We start from the raw sequence: 19,521 nt of genomic DNA, 5'->3' as shown, positions 1-19,521 counted from the left end.
GAATGATCCAGAACGAATAATGATAATTCAAATTATTGTTTTGCTTACTCAAGATGATGTTAATCATGCCGTTAAATAAGACACCTTTGAAATCAAGTTAACTGCTATGATGGTATTCTGACAATAAAATTAGTCAGTTTTGGAACAGGAGGGCACCAAAGATGGGACAAAAAAGGGCACACCGGGATACGTCCTGGTGTCCCGGTGGCCCAGCTCAGACCCCGCAGTTTTGATACATTTAAATTAAAGCGTCGCCATATTGATAGAGGTTAATTCATTTAAATTGTGCCATTGGAACTGTTCAAGAGTCATAAATTTTCATTCATCTCCTGATTCTGATACAGTTACCAACAACATTTCTCATCATCTTCTCCTTTTTACATCACAGGCCAAGTCTTCAGAATATAAAATTCCCTTGGGGATTGGAAGAATGAGAGTATGTTGGTGCATGCATTGTCTAGTCTAGACATTATCAGACTCAACTCAATACCCAAAAGTAGTTACAACTCAACTCAACACTCAGTTCAGGATCAGAACAAACTACTTGCACATCCCTATTAGTAATAAATGTTTATCGTAGAAGCACAACATTCAACATACCTGAAACAGCTTTTTGGATATCCCAAACTACATGTATGCTTTCAGGTTTCGGGATAACCAATGACAACAGGAGATCATACGATGGAGAGGGAGCAATACGTCTTCGCCCCCAAGCATCTCTACCAACTTTTGTTGGAGCTTCCATAGCATCAATCGTCAATTTGATAGAATTCTCCTGCAAAACCCAATCTTGTAGGACTGCTACAAGTTTGACATGAGCTGAAAATAAATGCAAATTTTAAACCATTAACCCTAAAAATTTCTAGTGGCCAATTACCCACCATGGCTATTATGGCCTATTATCAAAGTGTTTGATAAATTGTCTTCTCATTGTCAGTCAGACATATATTTGGGTATTTATTTAACAAAAAAAACTTGGGAGAGAAAGAATCAAGAATGCTGTAATCATTCAGGTAATTTTTAAATTGTGTCATAATTATAATCAGCTGAAGCTTAAGCTACAGCTTTTTTGCTTTGACCATTTACATTCCACAAAGGTTCAAGACGAGGACGTAATTAGGATCAAAACTAGAGGGGGGCAAGCCGTGGTCATTCAAGTAGTAACACATCAAAGGTTATGAAAACAAAATTTAACACTTTATTAGGTTTAAAAATTATTCATTAGAAAAAATATTTTTATATAAATTACATATTTTACACTAATATATCTCTTTTCTTGGATTTAAAGAAAATTTGTGGTATGTATATTGATGAAGATATGCTGGCTAATGTCTATCTTAATGGCATTCCACCTGACTGGAAGTTCTTCATTCAGAGTAACCAGAAGGGAAAATTAGCCACAAGGTGAAGGCTGTGAGCCCTGAGGACGATGACCGAGTCGGACATCGAAACGTTGGCAGATATGGAGTTCCTGACCCGGTGGCGATCCCGAGAACTATTAACCTAGCCACAAGGTAATTGGTTGATATGCTAATGAAGAGCAAAAGATTTTATGCATGCAAAGAGAAAACAAAGTCTCACTCATACTCATCTCCTCAGAATTTCTGAGGAGATAAGTATGTGTGAGTCCTGTTACCCACTGGAGTAGGTAGATTCATAGGCAAAGGAAAGAGTGAAGGTAAAAGTGGAAGAAATAGTCATCCTCAAGTCCATTATTCCTGTGGAACAGAGGGGTATCTATCTTTCCAGTTCCCTGAAAAGAAAGCTAATCCATTTGGGAAGAATCAGAATTCAGATTCTGCTGTTGCAAGGGGATATAAAGCTTGGGAGTGCTCACCAAAGTAAGAGTGTAGGTGAGGGATTGAGGATAATAGACGGTGGAGTGTCAGACCTCATGACATATAGGAAGGATTTATTCATTAACTTCCATACAATAACTGGTCAAGTTGATGTGGGTGTGGGTGGCTATACTCTAGAAAACAGAAGAATTGACAGTACAATGAAATTAAAGATCACCAGTGAATGTGGTGGTTTTGATATTGATTTCTCAGATTTACTGTACATCCCTGACTTGAAGAATAATTTACTCACACAAGGAGTGTTAGATAAGATAATAATGAAGATCTCCTACTGTCAAGGTGTAAATGAGATATCTGATTATGAAAAAGTTTTCTTGAAGGTATTTCTAGTCAACAATTAGAACTGTATCACTATAGTTGGAGGAGTTAATATTGAGGATGTGAAGGTTATTTCAGAGGCGAAGAAAGTATCTTGAGTATCCACCATCATGTAGCTTGATAGACTAGGGCATCCGAATGAAGATGACATGAAGAAAATTCAATAAGGTTCATAGATAGAATCCATTCAGATGTGGCAGGTCTGTTCAAACCCAAGACTTTAAATTGAGCTAAATACTAACTTTGGCAAATTTATTGATGGCTTTTCAAGATATGCAATGGTTTATCTACCGAAGAGAAAATCTGAATTGCTTGAATATTTCAAGAAATTTATATGCAGGGTGGACTGCCTGCATGATCGAAAGATTAAGGAATTTCAGAGTGACAATGGTGGAGAATAGACTAGGAGAAAGGCCACAATACACCTGGAAGAGAGTGAAATTCTGCGAGTGACTTAAAATGGAAAGATTTAGAAGAGATCAACACACTATCAGGATTTTCAATGCAAGATAGTTTAAGGCACTTAACTATTGTTTCAACCCAGATTTAATGCAAGCCTTTTAACAGTTGCTACTCACATACATCACCCGCGAAGTACACAGTGCGACGGTTCCCTAGAACAACAGATGATTCCGTGAACCTTGCTAAGCCTGGAACCTCCAATAGAAGAAGAGAGCCGGGATTTAATGGGTGTGGAAGATCAGCAGTTTCTTCTAGGTCTCTTAGTTTATGGATTGCTCCAAGAGCTGCCATCTCACTTGCTTGAGCTGATCTGCCAATAAATTTAGGGCGCAGTATTTCTAAGGAACACAAAAAATTCACAATACATCAGTATCAACAATTACATGATATAAATATTTATTTCAACACGATTGACTGCAGAAAACTTATGGGCTACAAAACGCGTTCTCTAAGTAATAGGATGTTACACCAATGCAATAGAATATGGGGATAAATACACCATATTACGATGAGGAAAAACAGTATATTATCCTCCAACGATTTGGGGGTCATTAGCATTAAATTCTGGAAACAAGATTAAAGGTAGAGGAGCTCGACTAGGCTTTACTTACTGGAAGATTTAAACGACTCCTGCAGATCCTCGGCCAATTTCTTCGCCCTGAACTCGTTAGTGGTAACAACATCAACCTCAAATTCATGAATTAAACTAACATCACCTAATTCGCCTATTCTACCGTACGGCAAGGCAACACGATGAACTTTGGTGGTTTTCCACCACAATGGGATGCCGACAACAAGTAAAATAAAAGCAAAGCCAAGGGCTGCATACATTCTGGCATCCTCTGCAAATGGATGGTTCAACATATTAGCCATTAGAGACACAAATTTACATTAAACTATGAACAATGATTCAAAACAAACATTTTATTACCATCCTTCTGATCGTTCGTGTCATCCTTCTCCGCCGCCATAATTTGCCCACCTAGATTAGAAGCTTTAAATACTCTCAAATCTGACACATGCAGTACAGTCTTCGATACATCACCTTTGAAGCATTATCTCTGATTATTCCCACTTATTTTCTCAGATAATTTCTGAAAAAACCACTGTCACTTAAATTCTCGGCAACTTTGATCGGAGCTCGCTCATGCAGTTCCGAAAGTAAACGTAAGGGGCGCTGAAATCATAGTTATTTCTGTTTCTGGCGGTTTTATGTAAAATTTAAATATAACATTTCTGCCAGCGAACAAGGAAGAGAAATTACTCTTAGTGATTCCAGCTTCTCAACATTTTGGTACGTATGCTTGCTTGAAAATTGTGGTCAAAATACAAGAAGTAAGAATGGGTTCGTCCACTCAACTTCAAAATTGCACTTTAATAAGGTAATATCATGGTAATATAATTCGATAGATTGATGGGAAAGATAAATCATAACGAAAAAAGTAACCTCATAACTTTGAAAAAGTTGCCGCCCGTTTGAGTCAGTGGCAGATTTAGAAAGGGGGTAGGGGGGCTATAGTCCCCTAGTAATTTTATTCAGTTGTCGAATATTAATATAATCAGGAGAGGAGAGCCTCGAAAACCCAAGTAGGCTAGAGTAATTGAGCAAAAACTGATTAAAACATTTCTGCCTTGAGTCTTTTATAATAAGGAATACAAATCTAATACTTTATAGAAACTTAGCATGAGGTAAAATTACTAAAAATGTACATGAATTTTTGTTTTAAAAACTTAATTCTTTGAAAAATTTGTAATGACGCAACTGCATACGTGTTGTTACAAGCCTATATTTTCGCAACCTCCCAGACCACCACTACTACTGGGAGGTTACCCTCAAACCCAGCCTCCTCCCCCCCAACCCTCTTATCCCTATTTTGGATCCGCCATTGGTTAGTGACACCATTAAAGTTCTAATTCATCATTTAGTTTAGAGACACATTATTTAACGGAAAGAATTCCTCCATGGAGTGATAATGACAACGAATCACTTGAGATGGATGCATATGGCTGAGAGGTAGTGGAGAACCAGTGAGCCCTTAAGAAAGAGTCCATAAAATACAGATATGTTTGCCAAGAAAAATGCACGCCAGGACCAAAAGCTACAATGGCTATTGTTGATGGCATGCCATGGAAAACATATGGTAACATCACAAACCTACCAGCAAAAGGAGTAAGCCCATCAATATTTTGTTGCGAGTAGCTCGAGAATGATCAAAATATGGGTGTCTTCATTTTTCTAACTCTATTACAATAGACGGAAAAAAAAGGTTGAATGAGCTCATTGTGTTGAAGATCATAATTGTGACATTCACTCGAGGAATTCAAACGAGACTGATTGTAATGTTGCAATTCTTAATAATGCCAACGAGTCAAGCAACTCATCAGAGAATAGGAAAATTTGCAGGGTGGAATACAATGGTGACTGCCAGTGCCAATCAGCCAAATGCTGACCCCATTTGCAACCCAGTCCTCATCATGCTATGCAATGTTGCCACCTGAATGAGAATGATCAGAAGTACATTTTTTTCAACATCCCAAAAAATGCATTCCTCTCCTATTTGTGTGCATTTTGCTGTTTTTTGGCCTTGGGCACATTCCTTTTTCTCTTGGCAACTTTGGCCCTTTTCTCTCTCACATCACTTCTCACACTTGGACCCCTTCCATTGATGTCTGGGTACATATTTTTATAAGAATATATTTCGGATGGATAGGGTGGTACATAATAGTTTTTCTACGAATCATGAAGAATTAATACAATACCTGGAAGATTTAAGTCTGCACTGGCATCTTTCAATCCGCGTTAGTTACACTATGGTTACATGCCCTGAGATCCTGAGGGAAGACCATTCTCCTTTACACCACAGGTGGTTTGGTTTTCACCACAATACCAATTTCAGTCGATCTGACTTAATGTACTCCACTGAAGACTGCACAGCACTTCAAGTTAAAATAACGTTTCAAACTCCACCATGGACAGAGATGTATGATCTTAGGTTTTCCCGGAGTATCAGTTGCAGAAAAGTTTCTTGGGTTTTCCACTGGTTGATGTCGTCCATGTCTCCCGACGTTTCGATCCGCGACTTACTGATCATCCTCAGGGGATCTTCCGAATTTCCGAATTCTTCGGAAGATCCCCTGAGGATGATCAGCAAGTCACGGATCGAAACATCGGGAGACATGGATGACATCAACCGGTGGAAAACCCGAGAAACTTTTCTGCAATGGACAGAGATGTTTGCCAAGTAAAATGCATAGGGGCCAAAAGCTACATGGCTATTGTAGATGGCATGCCATGGAAAACATACGGCTGAAGGCAGCAGCCAAAACACAGTGCTTTGCCTGCCTTAGAGAGGGCTCCCGGCCCTCATTAATTTACACAGTGGAAAGCTATCTTTGAACTCTATTAAGAGTTATAAGTAATCCTAATGGCCAGTGTCCACCAGCCTATTGAGCACTAAATTATGCCTGAGTATAGTGCACTAAACAGAGTTATTGATGAAAAGATAGAAAGAAATTGCCACAATTAGGTTCTTGGAGTACAGAATATGACTAAAATAAGTGTGCATAAATGATATTGCAATCCATGATTGGCTGATATCTATCATCAAATCTCAACTCATGACGATTTTTTTGCTCGACGGACCATTGGATAGAAGTGGTTTGTGACTACATAATTCCCAACTAAAAAATACTTTGTAATGTATATTGTGAGTAATAAGTATAATTTAAAAAATTACTTCCATGCAAAAAAGGTCTTGAAAGAATATTCGCTAATGAAATATTTCCTCTCAACAGGTACTGCATTTCATGTAAAAGCTCTAAGCAAAGAGAGAAACATTATTTTGGTAATATGCACTTCAAATTTTTATAGTGGATAACAATTCACCATTTTATAATTCCTAAATGAAAGTAACAGAAAATGAATCAACTGTTAACTTTATTACACACGGTGCCTGTACAAGCCAAAATGTATTCTAATCAATAGATTTACAACTCTGTCCTAAAATCTTACATTCTAAAAAAAAAAACTGATGAATCTCTAGACTAGTGATTTCAGTGACATTTCAAACAAGATGGGTCAGGTTTTGGCAATGGATTGACTCAAAATATACACCTAGGGCTTCCAGGCCCTACGAGTGAATTGTTACCGAGTAAAAATGAATCAGTCAAAGCCAAATTCACAGAACAAACTGTGACTGGCATTCATGGAAATATACACAGAAATGGCAAATTCACAGGACAATTATGATACACGATTCACACGAAAATATCTCTCATTAAAAATATAAAAACAAGGATATAAATTAAGAGATACTTTCTAAACAACTGAAAATCAACTCTTAAAAAATTTGACTTTTTAATTTTTAAGGATTACTGTCTTTCACTTGCAATCGTGCAAAAAGCTTATAATCATGCTTCATGATAACATATGGCAAATTCACAAAAAAATGTAACAACAAATAAATGCGGAGTATCCAATGGAATCATTTGTAACAGTGCAACACCAAAAATATTTTTAGGTTAGAGGATGTAGGAATTATGGAAGTTATAAAAGGAAAGTAAAGATCTAACATTATTAACAACAGGAGGAGGTAAACAGATATTTAAAATGCGAAGTAAGGTAGGAATGAATACTTAAATTATCACTTCACAATCCACTAAAAAATTTACAGCAATCAAGGTAACATTTCAATGCCTAGAAAAGCCATAGGCAAATATGCCACCCAACAATGATATTTTTGTCAATGAGATGAAAAGCCGTCCACCTGCAATCACTTTGAACATTCTTTTAAAAAAAAGTTTCAGCCTTGAAGATAAGGCTACGAAAAATATTTCTGCTAAATGGTCTTTGAAAGAGATTCTCAATACACCACGAAGATATCACTTTGTTCTGATAATCTCTTTGAAGTATTGCATTTTTTCAAAGTGGAAACAGACCTGGCAAGTAATAAACTTTCAACGGAGTCTAGGATAGGGATAACCCAATTCATTGGCACAGTAAACACAATCACAGCCACAAACAAGTCCATCATTCCAAGATGCCTTCAAATTGCGGTTTAATGATCTTCCCTATCACTGGTGGGCCTTTTGTACACAGCACCGAACTTTAACATGTATTTACGTACGAAATCACGCGCTTTGTGCTTTACATTTTCGTTGCATTCAAGGTCACCCACACTCCGGCAGTGCTTCAGCTCTTTCAGCATCACAAAATGCGTCAACTGTAATGAAAGAAAAACAGCTTTAGGAGATTTAAGCTAATATGACATGATGGAGGGAGGAGTAATAGCACTGAGATAGGGAATGGATTGGAAATATTTTCTTTCCTCAAGAATATTAACTTTCAGCCAATTTTCTGTTTGTCTTGAAAACAGATACTGTAATTGGAGAATTCTTCAGAGACTTGAATAACAAGAAGTGCATTAGTTTCTTTATTAATGTACCACCTTGGTGCTTTGCCTCCTTCAGTGAATAACTAAGTTACTTGGATCCATGAGCATAATTCAGGCTTATAAAGAATGCAATTGAAAATGATCAATATTGAAGTGCCTCGAAGGGAAAAAATTAAAAGTACTGATCCGCACAAAGAGATCAAAAAATTTACATTTGAGCAGGTATGAATAGAAAAAAGGATGGATTTTATAGCTAAGGTGGTGGAAGAAATTAGGGCATGAGTAAATTTCTTTGATTAGTGGTAAACAGAATCAAACTCTTGAACCATTTTCTCACTCACCTTCCTTGCGAGATGCTTGAAGTCTTCAGTATTTACAATTCTCCCATTTTTACAATCTGGCCGGCGGTGCTGATTCAAACAGCTGACTATGACACCAGCCATATTCACCCTGAAGTTGTCCTTGATCCGACGAGCCATATCCGAAGAGGATGTATCAGCCCCAGCAACCACTGTGCCTTCTCTCTCATCACCCTCCATCAACTCATCCCTCTCCTGGTCCCCTTCTTCCATATGCCTCAACGATCTCTCCAGATCACCTTCCTCACCACCTTCCTCTTCCAAACGCTGCATGCTACCAGAGGATGCAGAGATTGAAGAGTTTGGCGAACCAGGCCTGTGATGGTGGTGATGCCTATGATGGTGCCTATGGTTCCCATGCCGTCTTGGAGAAGCAGACGTGGGGGAGGAGACACCTGGTGGGGGCTGGTTCACCATTGAACTGCCCTGCATGGATGCAATTGCTGCTGCAGCGGCAGCTTCCCTTGCCATTTTGTGTCGCCTCAGGCGCTCCTTGATCTGACGGTAAACCTTGTCGGATTCACTGTGGTCACTCTCCCTTCTTGGCTGTAAAGTATGTATAATAAGAGAGAAAAATGAGAACATGAGCCCCTATAAAGGATATCACCCCATTCCCAATAAACCCATGAACTAGTTTGGGAAATATCCTTCCTACATGACGGCTAAAAATAAAAAAGATGTACTTCCAGAGCAGGCAAGATAGCTTTATGTATGTCCCAGTACCCATCATAAATCATTTATAACATGAATATACATGGGACACTATTCAGTTTCTATGTAGAGGGTTTACAAAATAATTATTTACTCAGGATCCACTCAAAAAATGAAAGCAATGAAAATAAAACTACAGAAGCAATCAAAGATAGGAAGCTAAGAGTAGCATGGTGAACAAATTATAAAAAAAGAGAACATAAATAAATAGAAGGTAGTCTGATAAACAAAGAAAGGATGAGGATATCTCTTTGTGTCATAACTCAAGGAATCCACTCACACTGATAATTCTCTCCTGCACTAGTCCCTCCCGCCTACGCTCCCTCTGTTCCCTCTTGGCTGCAGAAGACCCAACCATCGCCAACATCTTCCGACGCCTCCTGTGCCTTGGATCTTCCTCCACGCCCCCCTCTCCCCTCCACCCCTCCTCAACCGCCATCAGTCTATCATGGGCCGCCGCTTTTCTATGGATCATATCCTTCTCATAATGTGACTCCGAACTATGAGAACCTTCAACGACCTCATCTTCTTCTTCCTCCTGTTCCTCCATCTGAGGAGAAATTATGCAAACGTGAGTGAATATAATGACTACGAGCCATGATTTCCCGTCGCTGCGGCATTGAAAAAAAGCTTTCAGCTACCTCCCATCACACATCTGTGTGACATGTCTGAGGACCTCAATCCTCCCTGAATTGGTTGAAACCCACAGATTATAGCACCATGAAGAGAGGTTGCAATCATGAGTTTAAGGCTAAAAATAATGAGACAAGATCCGAATTTTTTCAAAGAGAAAATCATAGCACCTAGTAACTACACAACACCAATAAATAAGAAATGAGTTTCACATAATAATCACTCCAGTGGAAAAAGAGGATAATATTAACTACCAATTGAATATGCTATGGAGGAAAAAGTATCCTGACAAAGTATGTGCCACCACTAGTTTCCTTACTTATGGCATATTACCCTGTGGCCTAATTCGGAATGAAGAAATTTCTAACATACTGGAACTCCAATTAAGTCCACGAACCTAGCCCAAGTGCAAGGCAATGAGCTTGATACAGAGACTACAAAGGAATACTGTGGGACATTTTTGGCATGAATATTAAATAGAATACTTCTTGGGCATTGAATTTAAATTATGATATGCAATTCCATTCAGATGACCAGTACAACTTGTGGTTGAGGTAAGCAAACCACAAGTATATCTGATCATTATAATAAAAATACTAAGACATTCTTAAGTGTTTTAAGTTCTCTCTTTGGAATTAGGCCTAAGAATAATATGCCATATGAGTTGAAACAGATTTCCTTGCAAACCAATAGAGGCAGCAACTCTTGTTGGGGTAATTTTCCCGACATAGCATAAACAAATCATCAAAATAAAAAGATAGAGTTTCATCAAGCAATTTAAAAAATTCAAAACTGACAATAAATAAATGGAATTTCAACAGAAAGACAAAAATAACAATACTGAATGACATGCAAATATAAAATACAATAACATGAAGTATAACAGATTAAATTTTACCGACACAAATTTTGCATACATTAAACACAAAAACACTGAGTAGCGCATTAACGACAAACTACTTTTAAAATTAAATACCTTACCTGTCACAAACCTTTAAGTAAAAGTACAATAAGTATTCCAAGATGAATGTGCAAGAACCTTAGATCAATTATATCTCGACTACTTTACAGAAATGAAAACAACTGTGACTAGGTTACAAACACAGAACACAAAAAGGAGAAAATGGTAATGATGGGACATCAAGAGACGCATTCCAGGTATGGAAACCAAGCTTCATATAAAATTCAATTGAAACCTCTTTCAGTACATAATCACTATCCGAGTAGATAACCTCGAAGTCCCAAAACAAAATCATGAGCATTTAAGAATGATGACCCAGTAATATCATTACATTGTTCAACCTAGATTATTATTGATAGTGCATCTAAAAGATTGACGATGAGTACAAAATGATTTGAGGTTTTCCTAGCATAAAATGTGAAGGAATTCTATTTAGGTTATCAACTGGGTCACAATTTCAATGTACAAGTCAAAATATAGGCAGAACTGTACTATGTGATTAGGACCAAAACTAAATCATCGACTGAAAAGCTCCAGCCATTCAAGCCATTTGAATATTTGCATGCATGAAAAAAAGTGATTGAAAAATAGGAAGGGGTGTGTAATTCTATTTCTGATTTCTTCGATGATTTTAGTCAGATGAAAGATGGCTTGAAAAATAATTAATCCATAGTTTCAAATGATTCTGTTAAAAATGAAATCATCAATCGCCGTTAGAAAGAGTGAACAATCAAGGCTCCAGGTGAAGTCAGAGAAGAGTATATGAAAAGGGGAAGGTGGGATATAGAGATTAGGGAATGGATTGATAAATAACACAGCAATCGATTGATCGAATGACTGATAACATTATGTATTAGAGTATCATGCATAAAATAGACTAGTCAGTATAATTACAATAAATGAAGTAAAACATGCTCATTCCAAAAAATAATGAGCATTGGATTCATTGCACATGCAGAACGCTTCCATTTCAACGAAATTTGTACATTTAAATACAAAAATTCAAAACACAGCTTTTTAATAATAAAATTAGAAGTGATCAGTACGATTACTTTTTAGAATGCCGTTTCATGCAAAAACTCTCAATTAACATTTTCCATACTACGCCAGACTGGCCAATTTTTCAATGAGCTCACAGTCTGAGTGTTGCTGGGGCATAGTTTCATGGCTTCTTCAGCATTTTATGATGCCAATTTTTCTCAACCTACTTGATTCTCTAGATTTACTTGAGAATTATTAATTTTTTTACTGGTAGAATCCCCTCACATAATTTAAACATTTTCTAAAACTATGCTAATATTTAGTGCATAATTCACAGGCTAAAACGTCATCGCAAAACCCCAAATGGCAAAACACAAGGGCAGGACCCAGAGAGCGGAAGGTGTTTAGTATTTACCTTCATAGAAGAGCCCATATCTTAACAACATATTATCATGAAGTATGGACTAACTACTTCCCTTGGCAAGATAAAAAATGTAGCATTAACCCCATCTCTACACAATTAACAAGAAGACTTCGATGTTCTTCATACTCGCCTTAAAGCCTTACACCACGCTCATAATAGAAAGAATGCTTCCCTTGGTAAAAACATTTATTCTCATGATGAGATTAGGCTTCTAATGGGGCAACAGATTAACACTGATTCTTTTGCACAAAAATGTAAATCAACCATGCCAATACCAAATATTTTACCTCATTTGTTCCATAAAAGTCACCTGAATACAATATAAAGAGTGACACAGATATGCCATGCCACAAAATTTCTAGTTTGCATCATATCCAAAGGCAGTGCTACAATGTAGGTTTTAGATGATTGCAAAGACAGGGATAAACGAACATTTGATAGCCATAATAAAATTTCTTTAAAAGCCCTATCGGTTAATTGATTTCTAAGCAAACCATGCAATTTTTTTGGTATTAAACTAGAACAAATTAATTTTAGTACAGTGGATTCCTTTGTTACAATGGTAGTTATGAAGACTTATAAATATAGGGAATTATTCAAAAGAGAGAGAGTTAAGATGCAAAAAGATTAAAGGAAAATAAAGAGCAGGGAAAAACAGAAAAAAAATTCTAAGCTGGTGGACATATGAGTCTTAATGATATAAATCATAAGGATGCAAGTAAACAATGTTTTTACAAGGACGCCATGAGAACTGGGACTTAACAAACTCTAAAAATACTTTTCACCCAACAAATAAAAAGATTAGAGCAAACAAAAACCATCCTTGAGAGTATATTCATTACTTATATACACAATTATGTTCTGATTAATAAAAGATATTCTAAAATGGCATGCACAAATATCAAGGGCCACTGCTTAAATGAAAATAATATGATCTGGAAACAAATAATTTGGCCTCAGTGACTCTAGTCTGCCAAGATGTTTTTGAACTAATCGTACTTTGACTAGAATGAAAATCCCATCTATAGCACTTGATAAGATAGAGCAACCAGACTCTAAGATTATTCAAATTTACACCTCAGCTACAATAACTCTTCCCAATTAAACTAAAGACAAATGGACTATAATGGGATGATAAGGAATTGATTCGGTTGATTGAAACAGATTCCCGACTGATTACAATCCTCCTCATAAGAATACGACAGTCAATGAAAAAATACAAAACACCCTTTTTGCATTTTAAATGAGACCCCCAAAAATTGTAAGAAATAGGGAAGTGTAAGTGTAAGAAGAGTTGTATTAGTCATCCTTCTTTTTACAATAAAATAAAGATCTTAAGAGCATACAAAAAAATGGTGACATTTTTAAACAGTAAACATTTACCCATCCCCTTTGTAATTCCTACATATGCAAAAATATTTGTGCTGGATATCACATGTGTATATATACTTCTCAACACACTTCTAATGGCCTTGATATCATTATACCCTTTTTCCCAACTGATGGCAGGTAACCTTGAACACGCTCAAAACCTACCCACTCTTCTAGCCAATCACAGAAGAGTGGCAGGTGGAAGTGTGTAGGAGGCCGCAGTCTCTCTCTGACTTCATGCAGTGAACATGGCTCTCCAGCTCGCAGTGTTGCCAAATGTAATCTGGAGAGATCATGCTTGTACTGCCTCATGTAAACTTATTTCCACAGACTGGCAACGCTGGTTGGCCATATGGAGGGGAGTGGAGGGGAAAAGGGTAAGGGGATGGAGGGGAATGGTGAGGTGGAAGGGGCAGCGCTTCTGATTGGCTACTAGCCCTCTACCGCCCAGCCACCAAGAGTTCAGAAAAAGGGTATAGGTAATGAGGCATTAAATTGCTGTAGTGTGTGCCTTTGTTGACATTGCCATTACATGAATACAATTATTAGATATTGATTATACTATACAGAGTTTTTTGGTGTAAAAATAAAAACATAACATTAAATAAAACATATAAGTAACCAGTACAAAAATATATGAAACAATGGCTAAAAGCAAAGATGTAACTATGCTATGTTTTTTTTTCTTTTTTTTTGGTAAAAATAATACTATACCAAGAATAATATTTTTGATGTAAAATTGAAATATTTTGTTAGGTTAAGTTCCATGAATTAATTATTTGCTAGAGCAAATTTGTGTCCTCAGCAACTTTGGTAAGATGTTGTAAAGCAAGCATTATTTGTACACATTACAAGAAAACAGAAAGTTGACTTGGTAATGCAGCTAAAATTCTTAGTAATACAGCAAATTTTAACATCGTATTGGTAGTAACAATTCTCAAATGAACTATACCCTTAACGTCCTCACACAGAAGAAGTCACATCACTGTATTCAATCTAATATGTCATTATCAACAATTTAAAAAGGCATGGTACTTTAATTGTTTACAATGGATTTTCACAAAGTTAAGCCTGAAACCATCGAGCTTTGATAATTCATTACTGATAAGTCTTTCTTTAATAGTACATGAAGTCATACTATATGCAATTCAAGACAGTAATACATATCAACTCATAACTTCAAACATTTTTCAGAACTATTCATATAAAGTGGAATCATGTGTGTTCAAGTATGGCCACTTGAACGACCCCAACAAAAACCAGAGATTACAGATGTAAAATCAATTGGCTCATGATTGGATGTAAAAAGATATGGTTTACACCAGGCCTTTTTGAATTAGGCACCAGCCATTATGAAATATTCAATATACCAAAACAATTCACCACTAGAGATTAATCACTATAATTGCTAGCGATCTGCTAGACATAAAATTAATAGCAGTGTTAAGTTGTGCGAAAAAAAAGAAGTGTCAAGTATAAATTGCATGCTTTTAACTGCCATCTGGCTGTTTTACAGTTACTTCTGAGGAAAATGAAGCATGATTTAAAGTTGAGAACATTTCATCTTCTTTCGTTCTCATGGCAGTCGAGCATACACTCTTGTGTCGGTGAATAGAAAACAAGTCATAACCATTACAAAGAGGGGAACATTGGCAAAAAACAAAAAAAATCAAGTCTAAGCAAGAAAATAAAGATATTAGATCTATATAAAAGTAGCATACTGTCGAAAAGTGAAGCAGGTAAGTGGTATAATTTATCTTCCTCTTCACCCTTATCTTAAAAAAAAACTAAGAGAAGATAAGTCTGTCTGGTGCATAAGGGCAAACCATTAAAGGAAAAGCACTTAAGGAATGTGTAGTACAAAGAGCTAGAAGTAGCTTTGTTCAAGTGCTTTTGCAAGCTACATTATGCAGGAACTCTGTTGAGTGGGCAGATGCTTAAGGCTAAGGCAGAATACTTTAGTAATAGGCAGCATATAAAAAAACTGAAACTGCAACAAAAGCTGGCAGACAAATGACAAAATCAAGGTAATAACTTGGTAATGACAAAAGGGTCGAAACCATGATCTATAATAAATTGAGTGGAACATGAATGTGTAAAGGAGAATATTATTTCCCTATTTTTAAAATTAGACTGAATTTCAAAATATGATTGTGAATAAAGACAGCATACCATTCATTCCGGCGTATAAGACGACTTTTAAAATCCTGGCAAATCTTCTCAAAAGTCAGGGGTGGTCTCATATTTCTGGTTTTCAAACTTTCATGCTGCACTACAGAATCAACTGTCAAAAATGCTCGCACAAGGTAGCACAAAAAAGGATGCATCTGCATCTCCATCATAAATGGTGACCATATTAAATTAGCAAGGGCAATGCTGTACCAGCAATAAATAAAAACAAGAAAGTAGGGTAAGTCCTACATGACGAGTGCAGCTTAAAATCTATATTTCAAGGAGAAAAATTAGGTTTTGTCCTTTTATGCCATCTTACGCCCAGAAATATATGGTGATAATTATTATATGCTCTACTTTGATATTTTCCCCACACACTTGGGTCATGAACTAGAAGTCAAATTCCAATATCAGGGGTCTTACCTCTTCCTCCTCCTCAGAGCTGGAAATGCCCTCCTCGTACGCTGGAGCCGCCTCCTCCACTTCCTCCTCCTCTTCTTCCTCCTCCTCCACCTCTTCCTCCTCTTCTTCTTCCTCCTCCTCTTCGTCTTCCTCCTCCTCGTCCTCCTCTGACTCCACCTCCTCCTCAACCTCCTCCACAATGGTCGGCACTTTGGACTCTGTTTCTTGGGGCCATGCTGGCGGCTCCCACTGAGGCACCCTGAGCTTCACGTGATAGTAATAAGTCCGCCCCTCGGCGTCTTTTGCCGCCTTCCACTTTGGGGGGAGTTGCACAGGTGGGGGTGGAGGGGGTGGCGGTGGAGGGGGATTGTAAGCCCCTCCGACCACCCCGAGGGGGTACGGGAGGCGAGTTATCTGGTCTGACGTGGGCGGGGGAGCCTGGGAAGGTGTGGAGACCACTGCCGGGGCTTGAGGAGCAACTGGTAAGGGCTGACTGACGGCTGATGGTCCCGAATTCGAAACTGGAGGATTCTGTACCTCCGGCTGGTTAAAACTTGGTGGAGTTCCATGAGGGAGAGGAGCCTGGAAAAGAAACACCAGAAATTAAAACATATGATCTCCTAAAACAGAAAACTATGATTCTTGACAGGAAAATAAAATGTTATTACCCACCTTTACCAATTATCTTGATAGTTATTTCTCCATATGGAATTTTAACGACTTAATACTCGAAATCACAGATATAATTCATTCCCTTTCATATCCTTAGAGACAATTGTAAAATTGGAGGTATGACTAGCAAAACCAATTACAAAATATGTACATATACACCTCACCTCAGCACAAATCATACTGATCCATGGACGTACAAACTATACACAATTCTGAGTTTCACTACACCTAATATACAACTAAATGGTACTACAGTGGTCAGGTGAGTGGTTTTATTCATGAAAATAAAATAAGCAGTCACTTAACAGATTCAGCCTGAATGAATTTCATAGCCATAGGAGAATTTTGGATATTTTACAATAACCAAGTCAATGCGTTCATTTTAATGAATTCCATTAGTTTCATTGAAAATAATATTAAAAGCTACGGAATTATATAATAATTGGTGCAACAATTTCAGCTTTGCAATTATATTCATAATGTATCATAACGTTCAATTTCAATTCATAATGTTCAATTTCAAATAACAGCCAGTTTTCAATTCTAAAGGCCTGTTTACACGATGCAATGACACGTACAAGTTAATGTCTGTTTGCACGAATGATTTTTGTGGACCGGAATGGAACATGTACGAATGCATGAACCAAATTAGAACAGGTTCTATTCTCCGTTCATGCATTCGCGTAAGTTGGGTGGTTGCAAGGCACATTTTCGTGTTCATTCTCAAGTTAATAAATTTAGACATTAACTCATACAAGTTGATGTACTGCATAAACAGCCCTTAAGACAAACATACAAGTTCTTTAAAATTAATATGTACATACAAAACAAAAATAATATGTTATGGTTAGCTTACCTCTTGTGTGTGGTGGGCAGTATGAGTGTACACAGACTGTGACGTGGAAACAGTTGGATTCACTGAGTACTGAGGAGGTGGAGGTTGCGATGGCAAAGGAATAAACTCAGGTGCAGGAGCCAACTGCGGTGAAACTGATGGCGAAGGCGGCGAATGCGGGCCAACTTGGGGCTGTGGTGGCCCACCAGGTGGCAAGGGGATATCTAGGGGCGAGAGGGACGTGGGGGTCGAGCGACCATTATGCTCGTACCCCTTCTGAGGGGGCGGCAGGGACTTTGGGAGGGGAGGCTGGTGAGGCGTGTGTGGTGGATGAACAAGGTTTGGTTGGGGTGGGTGATTTGGCGGCTGAGGGTGCGGGGGAGGAGCTGGAAGCAGGGGCAGGGGCGGCTGCGGGTGGGGCAAAGTCTGGTGTGGGGGAAGCATCGGCATGACGGGAGGGTGCTGGTGAGGAGGCTGCATCTGAGGCTGCTGACCGGGTAGGTGGGGGGAGAGCTGCGGCTGGTGCTGCGGCATCGGTGGGTGTGGAGGGGTGGGCAGGAGGGGTGAGGAGATGGGGTGGTGCTGGGGGGGATGTTGGGGAGGGATCTGGGGGGTAGGGAGAAGGGGAGACGACTGGTGTGGGGGAGCGGGGAGCAGAGGGGAGGGCGTGGGAAGCAGGGGCGATGGGGTAGGCAGGAGTGGGGGGATGTTCGGAGTAGGGAGGAGGGGTGACTGAACGGGTTGGTGGGGGCCGTTGATGGGCGATGACTGGTGGTGGTGGGGGGACTGCGGGAGTGGGAGCAGGGGACTGGGCTGCGATTGCGGGGGCATCTGGGGGGTGGGCAGGAGCGGCGATTGCTGCGGTTGTGGCGGTGGGGGCTGGGACGAATTGCAAGCCGTGGGTTGGAGGAAATGGTGGGGAGAAGGGTGGGGACTCGGCATGTGAGGCTCATAACCACCAATTTCTGGGTGAGGAATCCCATTCGGATCTGCAAAGGAGATAAAACCCATTCATAAGTCTGAAATTATGCTTATTTCTATAAAAAAAAATTTGTCAAGTACTGTGAAACTTCGATCTATCGTTTTTTTTAACAGGATGTATGAAGAAAAGATGAATGCGGGAAAACTTGACAAGTTTCCTGCAGACCAGGAGAAGCAGGATTTCAGCAAGTTAATTTGATATCATTTAAAGGATTCAAACATAAATTTAGCTGCATACAGGAAAATTTGAATTAATGAAAACACTACAGACTTTATTTGGTTCAACTATTATCTCTATCAAATATCCTAAGGGAACATGCCACTAGAAAATATTTGCATGCCATCTCAGCATTTATACTGCTTTAATAGATTCCTGTCTGATGTGAAAATTGAGCACAGATGCACGAATGAGAAAATTGTAAATAAATAAGATCCAATATTCACAGCGTGCCATAATTTATGCAAATCAAACGATTTATTATTAATTATGCCCTGGTCTAATATTTTAGATAGCTTAAAGGACTCATTGATGGCTTTCCCCACCACAAATCTTTTTAGCAGTGATTATGTCAATGTACTCATGTTCTCACTGCACTATGTACTCCAGCAAATTGTCTACACAGACGAGTGCCTTGCTGATCGCAAGTGACGCATGGAATATCCATTCCCTTTGTCTCTGCTTCCATTTCCTCCACTTCCACTACTCCTTTCCTCTCCCAATTGACCTCGAGTGACCACAGAATAAACATGCCATAGTGCCACAAAATCTCCAGTTCATTTGGGCTGCATTCAACCACATGCAAGGCGGTTTTCAATGTCCACACTCTTCTTCCCCAGATTATTTTCTACTTCTTCAATTATCTTCAGTCAATCTTTGCTTCTTTGAAGGGCCATAGCCCAAAGACAAATCAAACAAAAATAAAACTAATAGAAATGAAAGCTGACTTCACTAAACAAACACTGAAAAAACACACACTGGTTTGTAGT

General features: G+C 38.5%; 2 protein-coding genes across 5 annotated transcripts in view; both read right to left on the bottom strand.

Moving 5' to 3' along the window:
* The window catches only part of LOC124155804 (GPI transamidase component PIG-S), a 33,760-nt gene extending 29,965 nt beyond the window's left edge, over positions 1–3,795 (bottom strand). Inside the window, exons 1-4 of the mRNA XM_046529923.1 lie at positions 3,571–3,795; positions 3,251–3,481; positions 2,756–2,977; positions 601–819 (exon numbers count right to left, since the gene is read on the bottom strand). Coding sequence (XP_046385879.1) covers positions 601–819; positions 2,756–2,977; positions 3,251–3,481; positions 3,571–3,610 — 712 coding nt within the window. The 5' untranslated portion in view covers positions 3,611–3,795. The remainder of the gene's footprint in view (positions 1–600; positions 820–2,755; positions 2,978–3,250; positions 3,482–3,570) is intronic.
* A 2,763-nt stretch (positions 3,796–6,558) lies between these two features.
* LOC124155803 overlaps positions 6,559–19,521 on the bottom strand; it is a 46,130-nt gene continuing 33,167 nt past the window's right edge. For 3 of the 4 annotated variants that reach the window (XM_046529921.1, XM_046529919.1, XM_046529920.1), the window contains 5 exons: positions 17,575–18,542; positions 16,068–16,628; positions 9,383–9,652; positions 8,374–8,937; positions 6,559–7,861 (listed from right to left, as the gene is read on the bottom strand). In XM_046529921.1, the coding sequence (XP_046385877.1) occupies positions 7,697–7,861; positions 8,374–8,937; positions 9,383–9,652; positions 16,068–16,628; positions 17,575–18,542 (2,528 nt within the window). In that variant the 3' untranslated portion in view covers positions 6,559–7,696. The remainder of the gene's footprint in view (positions 7,862–8,373; positions 8,938–9,382; positions 9,653–16,067; positions 16,629–17,574; positions 18,543–19,521) is intronic. The other variant, XM_046529922.1, reaches the window with a different exon arrangement.

Source organism: Ischnura elegans, chromosome 3 (genome assembly GCF_921293095.1).
Source record: "Ischnura elegans chromosome 3, ioIscEleg1.1, whole genome shotgun sequence".
Taxonomy (NCBI): domain Eukaryota; kingdom Metazoa; phylum Arthropoda; class Insecta; order Odonata; family Coenagrionidae; genus Ischnura; species Ischnura elegans.
The sequence above is the reverse complement of the archived record's forward strand: the minus strand, read 5'-3'. Positions and strand labels throughout refer to the sequence as shown.